Source organism: Drosophila busckii, chromosome 3L (genome assembly GCF_011750605.1).
Source record: "Drosophila busckii strain San Diego stock center, stock number 13000-0081.31 chromosome 3L, ASM1175060v1, whole genome shotgun sequence".
NCBI lineage: Eukaryota > Metazoa > Arthropoda > Insecta > Diptera > Drosophilidae > Drosophila > Drosophila busckii.
In genome coordinates, this window is record NC_046606.1 from 2,888,839 (window position 1) to 2,904,397 (window position 15,559).

At 37.2% G+C, this 15,559-nt stretch overlaps 1 protein-coding gene across 22 annotated transcripts in view; it reads right to left on the minus strand.

The window, feature by feature from the left end:
- Window positions 1–2,310: 2,310 nt before the first annotated feature.
- Window positions 2,311–15,559, minus strand: part of LOC108599566 (polyhomeotic-proximal chromatin protein) — an 89,136-nt gene continuing 75,887 nt past the window's right edge. For 3 of the 22 annotated variants that reach the window (XM_017986462.2, XM_017986466.2, XM_017986463.2), the window contains 13 exons: window positions 14,798–15,514; window positions 14,677–14,730; window positions 14,068–14,160; window positions 13,334–13,388; window positions 12,520–12,561; window positions 10,893–10,913; window positions 7,149–7,866; window positions 5,351–5,396; window positions 5,128–5,181; window positions 4,171–4,242; window positions 3,473–3,630; window positions 3,015–3,078; window positions 2,311–2,931 (listed from right to left, as the gene is read on the minus strand). In XM_017986462.2, coding sequence (XP_017841951.1) covers window positions 2,887–2,931; window positions 3,015–3,078; window positions 3,473–3,630; window positions 4,171–4,242; window positions 5,128–5,181; window positions 5,351–5,396; window positions 7,149–7,866; window positions 10,893–10,913; window positions 12,520–12,561; window positions 13,334–13,388; window positions 14,068–14,160; window positions 14,677–14,730; window positions 14,798–15,514 — 2,139 coding nt within the window. In that variant the 3' untranslated portion in view covers window positions 2,311–2,886. Of the gene's footprint in view, window positions 2,932–3,014; window positions 3,079–3,472; window positions 3,631–4,170; window positions 4,243–5,126; window positions 5,182–5,350; window positions 5,397–7,148; window positions 7,867–9,557; window positions 9,793–10,892; window positions 10,914–12,519; window positions 12,562–13,333; window positions 13,389–14,067; window positions 14,161–14,676; window positions 14,731–14,797; window positions 15,515–15,559 lie in introns of those variants that run through there. The other 19 variants (XM_017986471.2, XM_017986472.2, XM_017986464.2 and 16 more) reach the window with 19 other exon arrangements.

Sequence of the window (15,559 nt, forward strand, 5' to 3'; positions counted from 1 at the left end):
CACAATATTAAATTTGTTTTTTAAAAATATCTGTTTACCCATTATCAGCTAAAAGTTTGAAAAAATCCATTTCGCTTTTAATTTTCATTTGCTTCAAGGGTATACGGGAGGGTTAAATCTGTTACTGACTGTTCATATATATATATATACTTTACGTTCATTTATTTCAATGTTGCATTTAGCATTTGTTTCTGCTTTGACCATTCGATAAAAACAAATGGTTCAACTTACAATTTGGCACATCATTTTAGATTAGTTTCTCATTTATCCATATAATATATATATTTATAATTTATATAACGCTTATGCGTATGCTCTAGTTCAAATTAAACAAAAAGCGGCGCTGGCTTAAGTTTAAACTACACAGAATACAAATTACAGTTTACTATGTATTTATGCTTGCGTCATTCTCATCCTTGCTTGCTGCACTAAAGGTGTGTGTGTGTGTGTGTGTGTAGAGGGTAGGGGTAGGGTATGTAACTTAAATTAAAGTTATTAACTTGTGTATTTATTTATAGCTGCGGTGTTTGATTGAATTGCATTTGCAGTTTGCATACAACTTTTTCATTCATTTTCATTTTTATTATAATTTTTCTTTTTATTTTAATATGTTTGCTTAAAGACAAAAAATTGTGTTTTGTTTTATTAAAAAATGTTCGCGGTGGAAGTTGAGTTTATAAATCATTTTCTTCATAAAATTATTTATATAAATATATGTATGTTTAAGTTGTTTTACTTTTGTTTTATAGCTAGTTTGTTTTTTATTTCAAACCCAAAGATATCTCTTTAATTATATTTTATGTTGTGTGTGCGGACTATTATTATTCTTTAAATTTAAATACGTGTCTATGTTTATTAATTTGAAAGCTACATTTAATTTGGCAAATGTTGGGTTTGATTTTAATTCATTATCAATATATATATATATATATATATGTTTATTTGTTACTGTTGTTGTGTACTGTCATTCTCAGCATATTTAACTAAAACTAACTAAATAAATCAATTTTTAAATATAAACTTTGGCTTTAAAAATGTCAACGTAAATAGGCTTAAAACAAATTATTTGTATACGTTTTTTGTTGTTGTAAACTTTTCTTTCAAATTGAATATGATATAAATTGCTTTTTGGTGTCTGCGTGTGTGTGTGTGTGTGTGAATAAAAATATATATGTACAGGCTAAGAATTTGGGAAATTTTGAAAAGTATATGCGCTAGCAGCTCTAGCTGAGCTTTATTCAAATTGAAAGACTTGGTAAATGAAATAATTAAGAGCATGAAAATTCAAAACAATTGCACGTTGTCGCACACACACGCAAGCACGGACAACAACACACAAAATGTAGCATCGAATAGTTTAGCATAGATTATAATTGATTTGGTTTTCATTTTGATAAACAACTAGTATAAATTTAATGACAGTAGCTGCCTAAGAATCAATACGAGAGAACGACATTCATCATATAATTCTTTATTATTTGCCATTCATTTGAGCATAATTCATTTCTCTCCGTTTGCCAAAAACGTATTTTGTGTGCGTTATATAATAATTGAAATTGTGTAGAAAATAAATTCTTAGCTTGCTTAGGAAAGTTATGCGGTCTCTATGCCGAAGAAAATTAACAAACACGGAAACAATGTCAAGTTAGCTTGAGTAATTCAAATTTTTTTTTTTAGATTTTTTTAAGTTTTGGTTTTTTTTTTTTTACACAACACACAAAGAAAGTGCTACGTATTTAGAGCTAAAATGTTTTTTTTTTTTTGGTTTTTACTTTAAAGCTTAATGCTTACTACACGTTCGCTTTTGTTTTTGTTTGTCACTGGAAGCTGTAAGTTTAAAAACTATGCTGTAATTTTATGTATATCTTATGTTTTGTTAATTAATTACTCTCATTAATTATTTGTTTTGCTGGCTACTTTCGCATTAAAGTAATATAATTATTGTATATGCCAAGGATATGTCTACGTGTTCGATCTTTCGCTACAAAATTGAGCAATTTCATGAGTTTGACTTTGCATTTTAGCTGCCAAAAATTCAAATATTAGGAACAATATAATAATCGTAAAGCAAAGCACATAAAAGTAAAGTAAAAATAAATTCGTTGACATAAAGTTGAGTATTCTTTGGAAATCAAAATAAAATGAAAGTATTGTTCATCCAGTTATTTTGTTGTTTAAAACACAATATAAAGTTTTGTTATTGCTGCTGCTGCTAAAATCTACATGAAACACAAAATTAATAATGAAATCATTAAATTTAAGCTTAGGGCTAAACAAAGTTTGATTATTATAATTTCTTTGCTGGGGGGGACATTAAAAATTGCTCATTTTATGTTTGTTTGCTTTTGATATACAAATACAATATCTATATAGGTATAATAACTATATATACTGCCGTTTTCTTTATGTGTATATATATATATATAAATTCTGATTTGCCGCACAATATATTTCAGCTTTTTGTAAAAATCTACGCAAGAAGCACATTTTGCATTAACTAATTGCCATTTAGTTTTGTTTTTTGTGTTTGGACGACATTGATTTGCTTTTTGTTTAAAGTTTGCAACAATTATGCGGCTGTATTTAGCTTTGATTTTCAACTCTCTGTAAGTGTCTATGTGTGTGTGTGTGTGTGTATCATCCTTTGAGCGTCTGTGGTAGTGTGTGTGTGTGTGTGCATGTTGAGTATCTGCGTATCCTTTTGACTTGATTTAACTGCTACTTACTGCATACTGTAGAGGATTAGTAATTTACGTCTAATATATGTTGCTTTTTGTTTTTCTTGCTGTTCATCATCTTCTTCTTCTTCTTCTTCTGTTCATACATTGAGCATTATCGAGAGTAGTTCAAGTGCATTATTTGGCTGACTTGGATGTGTTGTAATTTTTAATATGGCGTAAAACGATTGAAGCCACCGCGATACATAGTTGCCTGTATATTGAGTAAAGAATAAAAATAAAAACAAATAATAAATGCATAATTAAAAACAATTGGGGCAAGCAAGTGAAACTTACGCCATAGCCTGGCATGGGACCAATGCCATGTCCTAGATAAGGATCCGCATATTCGCGCGCATAACTAGAAATATTATTGAATAAATGATTTAAGTATTAAGTTTAATTAAAAAGTCTTGAATGTTTGATGTCTCCATTGTGTTAGTTTTGATTTGTTAGATTTTGATTGTTGCTCGCACTTCCGTCTGCGCTAATCGAAATTGTTTAATGTTGATAGAGTCTTGCAAAATATATCAAAGGTTAGTTGTAAGTCATCAGTTTTCTTTGTTAGCATTTTGCTATTCTTGAAAAGAAGGTAAACAAATTAATTAGACAAATGATAAGCAAAGTAAATAAATCATAGCTGCTAAAATAAACTTAAGAGACTTAACTTAATGCAGAGACTTAAGAGACCTAAACAAGTGTTAGCGACTGAATGAATTTGGAGACATCTGTAGCTGTAGCTTTGTAGAACTTACCCCGCTACGGTATAGCCAGCTAATGTTGGCTGCGCAGCTGCAGCTGCGGCGGCGCCATAGGCGGCACGAGCTGCGACTGCTGTGTAGGTGGTCGCTGCTGTGGCGTACGCCTGCTGCTGGGCCTGAGACAGTGGTGTCTTTAGCAGCGGAGCAGTGGCCTGTAATAATGTGAAGCAGAGTTGGTGTTAGAGCTAAGAGAGAACGGGAGTGAGAGGACGGCGCTTGGTTTGGGGGGTAGGCGTCGAGTTAAGACTTAGGCAAACACGTCAACGACAAGTGAATAGAATTAAGAATGCGCCAAGTGGCAAGCACAAGCCTAAACCGAAAATCAAAGCATGTGCAGTCATAATTAGAAATCAAAATCAAAATGTGTGATAAAGACCTTGACCAGCAATTGCTACCAAAACCCAAGATGCCAGCTTAGTGCCATAGAATAGTAAATGCTACAAATAAAGCGCTTAAGTGTGCAATAAACATAACTTAGACATATAAATACTTAGCATAATTAATGTTATTAACTTAAACTATTTGTAGTTGTAGTGTTGGGGGGGGTTGCACAATTCAAAATGAAGCACATACAGCACGCAAAACTCAAAAGGACAAACAACAAACACAGACTACCAGGTTGCTAGTGGGTTCAGTTTGTTTGGCATTATCACAACTATTTTTGCTAGGCTAAGGGTAATGAATATGTTTACCAAAACATTCTGTGGTACCGGAATGCGGTTGATCGTATGTGGGGTACTGTTTAGCGTAGTCACAGTGCGGCGCTGTAAGTTTGATTTACGTTTTGTTTATATATTTTTTTTTTGATACAGTTGTTGTTGCGTTTGTTGTAACAGTCGTGAAAGTATAACCAAAGAAGAATACATACTTAGTAGTTACGTATAATGGTTGAATATATATATATATATTTTATATAGCTACAATTGTTTCGTTAATTAGTTAAATAAATGCGCAAAAGCAATAAAAACAATTTACATTTTTGTTGCCTACTTCTGAGCGCAGCAAAAACACTATTCAATTAGTTAGAGCGACATGCAGCCTTTTCTCATGGGCTGTTTGTCAAAAGCTTGTTCCAAAAAAAAAAAAATGTATAGTTAAAACATTAACAAAAAGGATGCAAAGTAAGTTTGTTTCAAAATTTTGTTGCAAGTGCTCAAATCATCACAAGCTATTGATTGAGTGTTGATGATGCTAAGCACTCCAACTTGTGTGTGTGTGTGTGTGTGTGTGTGTGTATATAGAAATATATGTAGACGCATATTATATATACGCTTTTTATATGAAAAACAACAAAAATTTTACAGACGCAGACCAGTTACCAAATAAAAAATTATGTATTAAACAAAAAACTCTTGAATAGTAGTGAGTAAAGTATAGAAAAAATATATAGCAACTTGTATATGTGTGTGTTTATATATATATAGAGAGAGAGAGAGAAATAAAATAATGTAGAACGCGTCGTTAGTTTTGAAAAAATGCGCAAACAACAAATATTTAAAAATATATAAAATTTATAGCTTGAAATACCAAATTGCTCTTTGTTTTTTGTTTTTGTTTTTCGAAAAATATGTTGTTGTCTTTTTGTACAAGCTACCAGTTAAAATGTTCAAGTCTTTTGTAAAAATTTGAGATTGAAAAAGTTTCATTACATTTAATATGGCGGCTGGCTGTGCGGCTGGAACTTCAGTGACCGGTTTGGCTGCCTGTAAAATTTATATTTATATATATATATATATAGATGATATATGTATATAGTTAACATAATGGTACGGCTAGCTTGTAGCAGCGGAGACTTGACATAAACATAGCTTAAGCTTAAGCTAAGGCTAGACTAGTTGTTGGCTCTAAGTTTGTGTTGTGTCTTAGACTTACCTGGAAGCGTAGATTGGGATCAGCTAGGTAGGGATCATAGTAAACGCTATAGCGTTGTTGTTGTTGTTGATGTGGGAGAATGTAAAGAAAGCAATAGATTAATTCATGTTCAGTTAAATTGATAATTAATGCAGCCAATGGCAGTTGCAAGTTCAAAGTTCAAGCAGCTGCCATTGGCTTGGCACTTGAAAGCAAAATTCAAAAATTTGTATTTCTTTTATGTTCATTTTCATATAATTTTTCTTTTAACGCACTTGTGTCGAGAGAGAGTGTGTGTGTGTGTGTGTGGGCTGTGTGTGTGCGTGTGTGTGTGTGGGTTCTTTTCTTTTAAGGGAGGCGCTATGCAAAGCTGGGCAAAGTTTTTCGCTTAACCAATAAGCAAACTGTGCGTATGCGTAATTTATGGCAAAAACTTTACCCGCGCTATAGTCCGTAATTTCTTGCGCGTTCGTAGCCTGCTTAAGTTCAAAAAAAAAACTAAAGACGTAACTCAAAATAGTGAAGTGCCTAGCACAAAGCGCAGTTAGCCTAACCTAAGAGCCTAAATCTGAACTGAGCTGCGCTTTGTGTGCCCCAAAGTTAGAACTGAACCCTGCGCTGAGTTGACGAGTTGAAATGCACATGGAAATTATACGAGAAATTAAAAACATGTAGAGGCAGTAGTAATACGCATTCAATTAAAAGAGTTTCTTGCCCGTTTGCTAAACTGATGACAAACACTCATGCACCTAAGCTATGATACATAAGTAAATATTCTTACACTTATTGCTGCATTCGTTATATGCTATAGATTTGTTGTAAGTTGTAAGAACAGCAGCCACAAGTAAAAACCATAAGTTATAAACATTGGTGTGTGAGTGTGTGTGTGTATTAAATATAAATATGTATATATAGAGGAAACATGCGCGACCAGCAGCAGCGGCAGCAGTAGCAAATTGAGCATACGCCTAGTATTACACAAAATAGTTTACAGTACGTTAAGAGTTGTTCCCATTAAACAAATCAAATATAAATATAAAGAACTGCGCTCAGTCTGGATATATATGGTATATAAAGTTGAGTATTGAGTATAGCGTGCGTTAAATTGTTTGCTGCGCTGATTGTTGTTTGTTGTTTTGTACAAAACAAGTCTAAACTTGTCTTAATTAGTTGTTACTTAAGGCAAATGTGGCGGCTATGCATATAAGTTACTTTTTTTTCAAAAACGTTACACACACAAGAGGTAGCTAAGTATATATGTATGCATTTTATATAGATATAGGTAAAGAAATAAATCACCGCATAGACAAAAAATATATTAGAAGTGTGTGTGTGTGTGTGTGTGTGTGTAAGAAAGAGCAATAGAGACAAACAAAGTTAAGCTATAAACAAAGTTGGCGCTCATTTCTTTTTGTTTGGGGGAAGTTTTAGTATTTAATGTTTGATGTGTGTGTGTTCAACAGCAGCAGGCACAACATGGCGTATGCTTTATAATTTGTTACATGCAAGACAAGAAAATTGGCTCTTTTTTGTTGCTGCTTGCTGCTGCTGTTGTTGTTGTTTGTCTGTTGTTTTAAGCGTTTAAGAGCGAGCGATCGATCGAGCGAGCGAGCGTAGACACCACATGAACAAAAAGTTAAGTGCGCTAAAAACTACATTCAAATTATACAATTAATTGAAAACTATACAAATCACAAACTAGCAACTACTTAGTAGTTTATTATGTTTTTCATTTGGTATTTTTTCTTTGTATTTTGCGACGCCGGCGACTTGTTGGTGAAGTTGTTTTTTTGTTAGGAGAGTAGGAGTCTCTACTTACGGCGCAAATCCATGCAAAGCGGCAGCGTTGTTGGCCGCATTGACCGACGCTGACATGGAAGCAGCAGCCGCAGCAGCAGCGGCCGGCGTCTGTGAAGCGGTGACGGCGGAGAGGCGTGCCGCATACGCGGCGGCGGCGGCAGCAGCAGCGGCGCTGTTCGCATTGCCTGCGACGCCCGAGTTCTGTGCAGCGGCGGCGGCGGCCAGAGATTGCTGCAGGGCCGAGTGTTGTTGGGCGACGGCAGCAGCGGCGGCGGCGGCGTTGCCAGCGGCAGTGGGCACCGCGACAGTTTGTAGTGTGGGCTGCAGCTGCGCCAGCTGAGGCGCCAGCGCATGTGCATGGGCGTGAGGATGTGTGTGCTGAGCGGCAGCAGCGGCTGCGGCGGCGGCGACTGCGGCATGTTGTTGCTGTTGATGCTGCTGTTGTTGTTGTTGTTGTTGCTGCTGCTGTTGTTGCTGCTGCTGCTGCTGTTGATGTTGTTGTTGTTGCTGCTGTTGTTGTTGCTGTTGATGTTGCTGCTGCTGCTGCTGTTGGGCGGCTACTGCGGCCACGGCAGCGGCGGCCACTTGACGTTGCTGTTGCTGCTGGGCGGCGACAGCGGCGGCTGCCAGCGCCGGATGATGATGCGGATGATGTGGATGATGAAAGGGTGAGGCGCCGACCACGCCCACATGTCCACGCTGTATGGCAACTCCACGCATGGCAGCGGCTACGGCAGCTGTTCGTCCAAACGAGTTTTTTTTTTTATATTTTTGTTGTTTTTGATTTGATTATATTTGGTATTTGATAAATTTTTGCAAACGATTTGTACACAACATTATTACCAGTGTCAGTGTGTGTGTGTGAGTGTGTGTGTGGCGTTTATACACACGCATTATATTTGAGTTTATGTGTTTGTTTGTTTGTGTACGTGTGCAAAAAGTAGAATAAAGGAAAAAGAAAAGAACATAAAACGCATGCGGTTAGTTTCTCTCCGGTTTTATATATGATTATATATAGTATATATAGTTGATATATTTTAGCAAATACTAGTAGTAACCATGTGTGTATGTATGTGTGTGATATTCTCTTGTTTTTGGTATATACAATTAACAATACATTGAGACATACGTGTATTCAAAAGTGTAGAGTTCAGTTTTGAAACATACTTAACATTATAATATCGATAACACTGAATTACCAAAAATAGTTATAGGCTACGCATTAATAGCATTATATATAAGTTCGATCATAGAATTTAACATTAGACCGCAGACTCCAGTTTAGTATAAACATAATGTGTGTGTGTGTGTGTGTGTGTGTGTGTGTGTGTTAGAGTACTTGCGTTTCTAAAGCATTAAAAATACATTTATATATAGATATAGCTAAATTGTATGCTAAACCTTTAAACCTTTTTAAATACCAAACAATTAACTAGCATTAACATAAACAACTAAACAGTGTGTGTGTGTGCGAATGAGCGGGACAGCAACAGTTTTGCTTCAATTCATAGCAAGCAGCTTGCCGTCGTTGTCATAGCGCTGAGCTTTTGTACTGGCAATGAGCAAATTTTGAATTTATGGCCTTATTGGCCAAAATTTTATATTGCCAATACTTGAAATTGAAACGATATTTATTTATTTACATATTTATGCAATTTGTTGACTGTTGTGCCACCGAAAATTGCAATTAAAATTCGATTTTGGCAATTTCGTATGCAAATCATAAGCAGCAGTCTCATAATTAAAATCGTTGAGCACCAATTTTTAATTTCAATTACTAAACATTAATGCCAGCTTATTGTATATACAAATGGCAGAGAGACACACATAGAGAGAGAGAGAGAGAGAGCAAATAAATTTTGGGGCGTGCAAATGATGATTTGGAATTTGTTTGCATTTCTTTTGGAAGTAGCGCAGAGAACACAACAAAAATATAAAAGAGGCGTGCAATAAATATTCAAAACAGAGCGAAACATATATATAGAGATGCTCTAAGATGTTACACGATTAAATTTAGTTTACAATATGTGAATAAGTAGACTAAGGTTAAAGCTAAGTAAAAACCTTTTCAATACCTTAACAGCTAAATTACAGTCTCGAGTTCAAAATGAATTGCAAATTGCCACTAGTTGATTGTGGGAGCGCTTGATTGTTTGTTTGATCGATTTGGGTTGCTTAGGTTTACAGTTATAAATGCGTGTTGTGGCCTAATCTTGGAACAGATGCAAATCTCAAGGTATATATGCAATATATAGTAGGAGTTACTTAGTCAAACCCAAATGCGTAACCAAAGTAAACAAGACAACAAATATTTGAGTATTATATGGTACACTTGTCCAAGTCTGTGTGTGTCTCTGTGTGTGTGTGTGTGTTGAATTTTTGAATTCTGCTTTTAGGCGCGCGTGTGTTTTTTTTTTCGAGTTTGTACCTCCGCCTTGTTGTAGCTGCTGCTGCAGCTTGCGCTGGATGCCGTTGAGTTAGCACGAGCTGTGGCGTCGCAGCAGCTGCGCTGGCGGCAGCGGGCGCTTGTGCTGCTTGTGGCAGCGGTGTTGCCACAGGCAGTGGCACGGGCAGCGGCATCGGTATGGGCGTCAGCGTAGGCGTTCCAGCGCCCATAGGCGCACCCAAAAATGGCCAAGCCGCAGCGACGGGCAGGCGATAACCTTAATGTGTTCATTTATCGTTAGATATCAATATCAATCGTGTGTGCGTAGGTATGTGTGTGTGTCTTTGTGTGTGTGTTTTGAGCGTATTTACATAACGAACTTTTTGTTTTTAGGGGATGCAGGTGTGAGACGTTCCTTTGAAAATGTTCGTGTAGTTCTCGCTTACAACTAGTGCTAAATTTTAAGCTGCTTTGGAGTACGCGACAATCGTTAACCAGTTACATACTCATGTGTGTGTGTGTGTTGGTGTGTGTGTGTGAGTTGATACATATTCAATAAGTAATTACGCTAAGTAGCATTGCCGACAATGTTCAGACCAAAACAATATAAATACGAACTCAGGACATAAAAACAAAACGCACATACAACAAAAACTGTTAAAGAAAAGTATTTTATATATATGTATATATATTATATAGTGTAAATCGAGTTTATGCTGATATATATATTATTATGCATAAGACAACACAGCCGCAATATGCTAAATTCATATGGAAAAAGAAAACATCAGATCATCAGCATCAATCATCGATTATCATTATCAACTAGAAGACTAGAAATAAAATGGCGACGCGCTTTTGTTAATGCATTTTGGTGGCAATTGTTTTTAGTTCGTTTCGTTCATTTAATTCTTCAATATAATGCTAATTAGTTGAACGTTTTGTATGCAAGTATAAAGTAAAGTATAAAAACCAAACAGTCATCATCATCATGATCAAGTATTAATAATTATGTATGTAGATATATGTGTATGTATAATATGCATAAAGTTTAACACGCGCACCTCTGAACTGTGAACTGAACATTAAACAAAGAGAGCAAATGAATTTAACGCCGACCTGCAGCAGTTCCCAAGTAAAGTTGGTATAGTTGTCATAGACCTGCCTAGCTAACAAAATTTATACGCTTAAATATGGCTTACATGCTAAATACTTAAATTTATAACTGAAAAGTTACATTTTGTAATGGAGAACTTATGCTTAAGGTATTGTATTCGTGTGTGTGTGTGTGTGTTTTATAACAATACATGCAGGCAATAATTTATATATACATAGAATTGTAATGGCGAAAATAAATGAAAGTGACAAAACGCTTACCCTCGGGCCATTGTACGCAAACTGCATTTGTTGGTTGTTTATATTTTCATTGAGTGGCATTGGCATGTAAAAGGCAAAAGAAAATATGCGCATTAGTTGTATGTATAAATAAATTGTATCAAGTTTGCTTATTTTCTTAAAATACATATATATATAGCATATACAATTGGCGGCACGCAGGCTTAATTTGGTTATAAGTAAATTTTTGTGGGCCGTGCTAAATACGAGTATGAGCAAATTTAGTAAGGAGTGTGGGCGTGGGTTGTACATAGAAGGGGTGGGGGTGGGGTGGGGGGACGCAGCATAGTAAGTACATGCATTAGACATTTATATTGAAATGCTTAACATTAAGAATTTTTGTATTTTAGCTGTGCATGCAGCGCGCGCCTGTAAATATGCTATGGCAATAATGTAAGCCTCACTTTGAATTTGCAGCTGTTGCTTTAACATGTCAAAGGATCAAGGCAAAAAAGCTAGCTATACATATATGCAAATCAACATGGCAGACAAACTTTCTTTCTTTCTGTGTGTGTGTGTGTCTCACAAATACATTTGCATAAGACACAAGGGTTACCAAGCTGCCAAAGGCAAAACTGTACTTTTATAGTTTAACTCTCCCCATTTAGTTTATGCATGTGCCGCAGCAAAATGTTTGCAACTTTGTGGTTTATTTGTAATTATGCTGCCGACTCGTTTTTTGTGCAGTTACGTAACGAGCAACTGCTGCAACTGCTGCTGCTAATGTTGCCACACCATTTGCTGCTTTGCCTGGCAGTTCGAAACGTAATAAAATGACTGCAAGCCACTTGGCTACGCTTTCAACCTGCGCTGCTGCTGCTGCTGTCACTTATGTCTGTGTGTGTCTATAATATGAGCTGGACACAGTGCAAGGCAAATGAAGCGCATTAGATGCACATGCGAGACGCTTAGCCAGCTGTCGGTTCAACGTTTCGTCTGTCTGTCTCTGAAGTTTGTTGGCAATATACAAAAGCATTTTGCATGCGCCAAAGCTCGCAACATGCAGTTGGGCTCAACGTGGTTTGGTTTGCTTTGCTTTCGTTGCTGCTCCCGTTTGGTTTTGTAAGCCGCTTATCCCATTTGAATGAAACTAAAGTATAGATTTTTGCAATGCTGTGAATACTTTTCTTTTTTTTTTTAATGGCTAGCAACGGCTTAATCAGCAGCATTATTTATTATACATAGCACAAAAACTTTTGCCTCGCCGCAACTTCAAATGAAATTGTGCGCAATGCAAACAGCACATTAAATATCTACGAACTTTTAACTGACAAAACTTTGTATAAGCAAAAGAAACACGAGCTCAGTTCACAAGGTATGTGTGTGTGTGTGTGAGAACTTTAAAATCAATTTGGAAATTACTATATAGAGAGTTGTATGCATGCTGGGATGAGAACTGTGTGTGGCCATAGCATAGAGTAACGCTTAATGCTTATTAAGTGAAACTTAATAATTATAGAGAGCTTTTGTTGTTGTTGTTGTTGTATCATGCCACAGTTAGCGTGCAACATGCCAGGGACAATTTTTATACTTTTGGCAGGCACAAGTCACAAATACAATGAAAAAAATGTTTAATTTTTTAAATGCATTTGGTCTTTGGTTTGCTCACCTAGAGCTGGAGCCGGTATGGCACCGTCTTTGGTCAGTACAACTGTGTGTTGGTGGTGGTGGTGAGAGAAAACAAAATATATAAAAAATAAATATTTATAGAGGTATTCATCAACATCATCTTCATTATTATCAACAGCAGCATTATTAAAAGTAAAGGCAGTCAAATTGTTTCAAAAAATAAACAAACAAAACGTACAAAACACAAAACAATTGTAAAACAAAGCTGTACTTAAATTTAATATTGTTTAGACTTAAGTGTGTGTGTGTGTGTTTTAATTAGCAGCCACAACCTGAGAAACACTTTTGGTTAGTTTTGGGGGCGTTTCTATTGCTTTACGCCTGTGCTACGTTTTATTTTTTTTAATGAAATAAATCAGCAAGTTGAAACAATGAAAAAAATATACAAAAAGCATTTTCATTAAGCTACATTCGTTTTCGGTACGGTACGCTGCTGTGGCCAAGAAGAAAGAAGTTGATTTGAAAAGTTCCGAGCACTAAGCAGCAAAATAAATTGAGAGCAGTGGAGGCAATCGAAAGAAAAACGAAAAGTGTGGCAACACTAAATACAACAAACGCCCAAAGGCCAGTCAAATGTTATGGCAGCAGCTCTCCTTGTTGTTGTTGTTGTGGTTGTTGTTGTTGTTATTTAAGTTGTTGTTTGCGTGCTTTTCATTTCTTAAAAACTTCTTCTAGGCCAGACGTAATTGCATTTCTTTGTTCAACATTTAAACTTGTTTTTACTAGTTTATGTGTGTGAGCATGTGTGTGTGTAAAAAGCAGGTGTATATATGTGTGTGTTAGAGCAAACTTACCGTTGGGTACTGCTGTCACTTTTTTGGTTTGTACACGTGCAGTGGCATTATTCACCTTCACAATTGGTTATTTTTATTTTATATATTTTTTTTGGTAACGAGAGAGAGAAAGAGAGAGTAACGAGTTGAGTTGCAGCGAGCGGTGTTGTTGTTGTTGTTGTTGTTGTTGGTGATGGGTTGGTTTTTTATATTGTTTAAATCATTATATATTTTAAAATATATAAATGTTTGCATGTATAGAGAATGTAGAAATAGATTATGTGTTAGTTAACAATTACAAATTGATTCAAGTGTGTGTGCGTATGTTTATGTGTGTGTGTGTGTTTAAAGCAATTGTTATAATACAAATTCCTTTGAATGTTTGCACGTTTGGCAATTAAACTCAAATAAATAATACAAATTGTTCAAATGTACAGTTACTCTGTTGCCTTTTGTGCATTTTCAGCATATTTTAAATGCCAATTAGCTGCGGCTGGCGCAAGCCGCAAGAAAATAATTGTAATTAATTTTTAATGAAAGGCAAATAAATATTAAAAAAAATCCAATGCGCTGACAAGGCGCGAAATACATTTCATTTCAATTTAATGCGCAATCAATATGAAATCAGTTTAAAGTTGAAAGCCAATTTCGAGTTGTTTGTATCTTATTTTTGTGTTGCAATTAGTTGCAGCTAATAGCTTGCCATGTGTGTGTGTGTGTGTGTGTGTGTGTAATGGTATTTGGCATGCACCCACCTCGATTTTGCGTCCCTCAACCACGGTGCCGTGTAGACGTTCGCGTGCTCGTTCTGCATCGTTGCTGTTAGCGAATGTTACAAAACCGAATCCCTGCCATTCGCAATCAAACATGCAATTAAAGAAACATATAGAGTATATATATATAGGTACAGTATATATATAAAATTACAATTTAAAACATAAGTCGATACTAAAGCTACAAATATTCATTTATACACAGACAATCAAATGAAACAAGAGTATTGAGCGTTCAGTTGGGATATGGAGTGGGCGTGGACATGCTGCAGGGACAACAGCTTCACGTTTGAGGGGGTGGGACATGCAGTAACGCCTTAAATTATGCACATTTAGCTCTGTATATTGCTTGAAGCGCGGATTTTGTAGCGTCTAGCAACAAGCGCCCGTAACTATGCAATTATATTTTGAAAATGCGCCAGCGCTTCAGTGTTGCCTGCAGTCAATTCAAGTGACATTTGAAGCTTCAATGCGCGACAGCCCTTGACTATGGACGTTGAATTTGACTAGACAGCGCCCTCAGTTTGTTACCGGCTATGTGCATAACTTAAAGTGAATCGTGCAAACAGCTATAAGTGGCATGAAACTCACCTTGCTGCCACGCTCGTTGAAAATGATTTCCACGTCCAGTATGGGTCCGTATTGCTGCAAAGAAAATTGCCACATTAGCTAAACCATTGTTCGATAATGAATGAATTTGAGCACAACTTACGCCAAACATTGCGCGTAGATCCGGATCCCGATGACGAAACGGAATATTCGACACATGCAGACGCTTGGGCTGACTCTTGGCATCCAGCGAAGCCGCAGCGGCCACAGCAGCTGCCACCGATGAAGCAACTGGCGGTGGTGGGACTAGAGCGGCGCTCAGACTAGTGACAACATTCGGCGACTGCACCGCGGCCGTCATAATGCCGCTGGCCACAGCCGCTGTGGCATTCAGATGCGCAAGCACCTGCGAAGTGCTCGCGGGGACGCCACAATTGGCCACAATGCTGTCCAGCCCTGAGCTGGCCAACAGGCCACTCGAGACGCTGCAGCTGGTGGCGGCCAAGGCGCCCGTTGCTATCGAACTGGCGGTAACCGAGGTGGCTGCTGCTGTGGGACTGCTGCTCAGATTGAGCGTAGGCTGCATGGGCATTGCTGCTGCTGTTGCTGCTGTTGCCGCTGCTGGTGTCAGCAGCAAAGGTTCGCCACTGGCAATTGGTGATGTGTTGCCCGACATGTTGCCGTCGTTGCTGCTGCCGTTGAGCATGGCTGCTGCTGCTGCTTCGGCTGTGGTTGCAACTGCGGCTGTGTTAACGCTGGACGGTGAGCTGCTGAGCGGTGAACCGGGTGGACCGCCGCCGCCAGCAACGCCGCCGCCACCTGCTGGCAGCGCTGAGTTCTGCTGTGGATCTGCTGCCTCACTGGCAATCAATACTGTGGACTGCAAAGAAATAAATTTTAATTAGTTACGAAACATTGCCAAGTC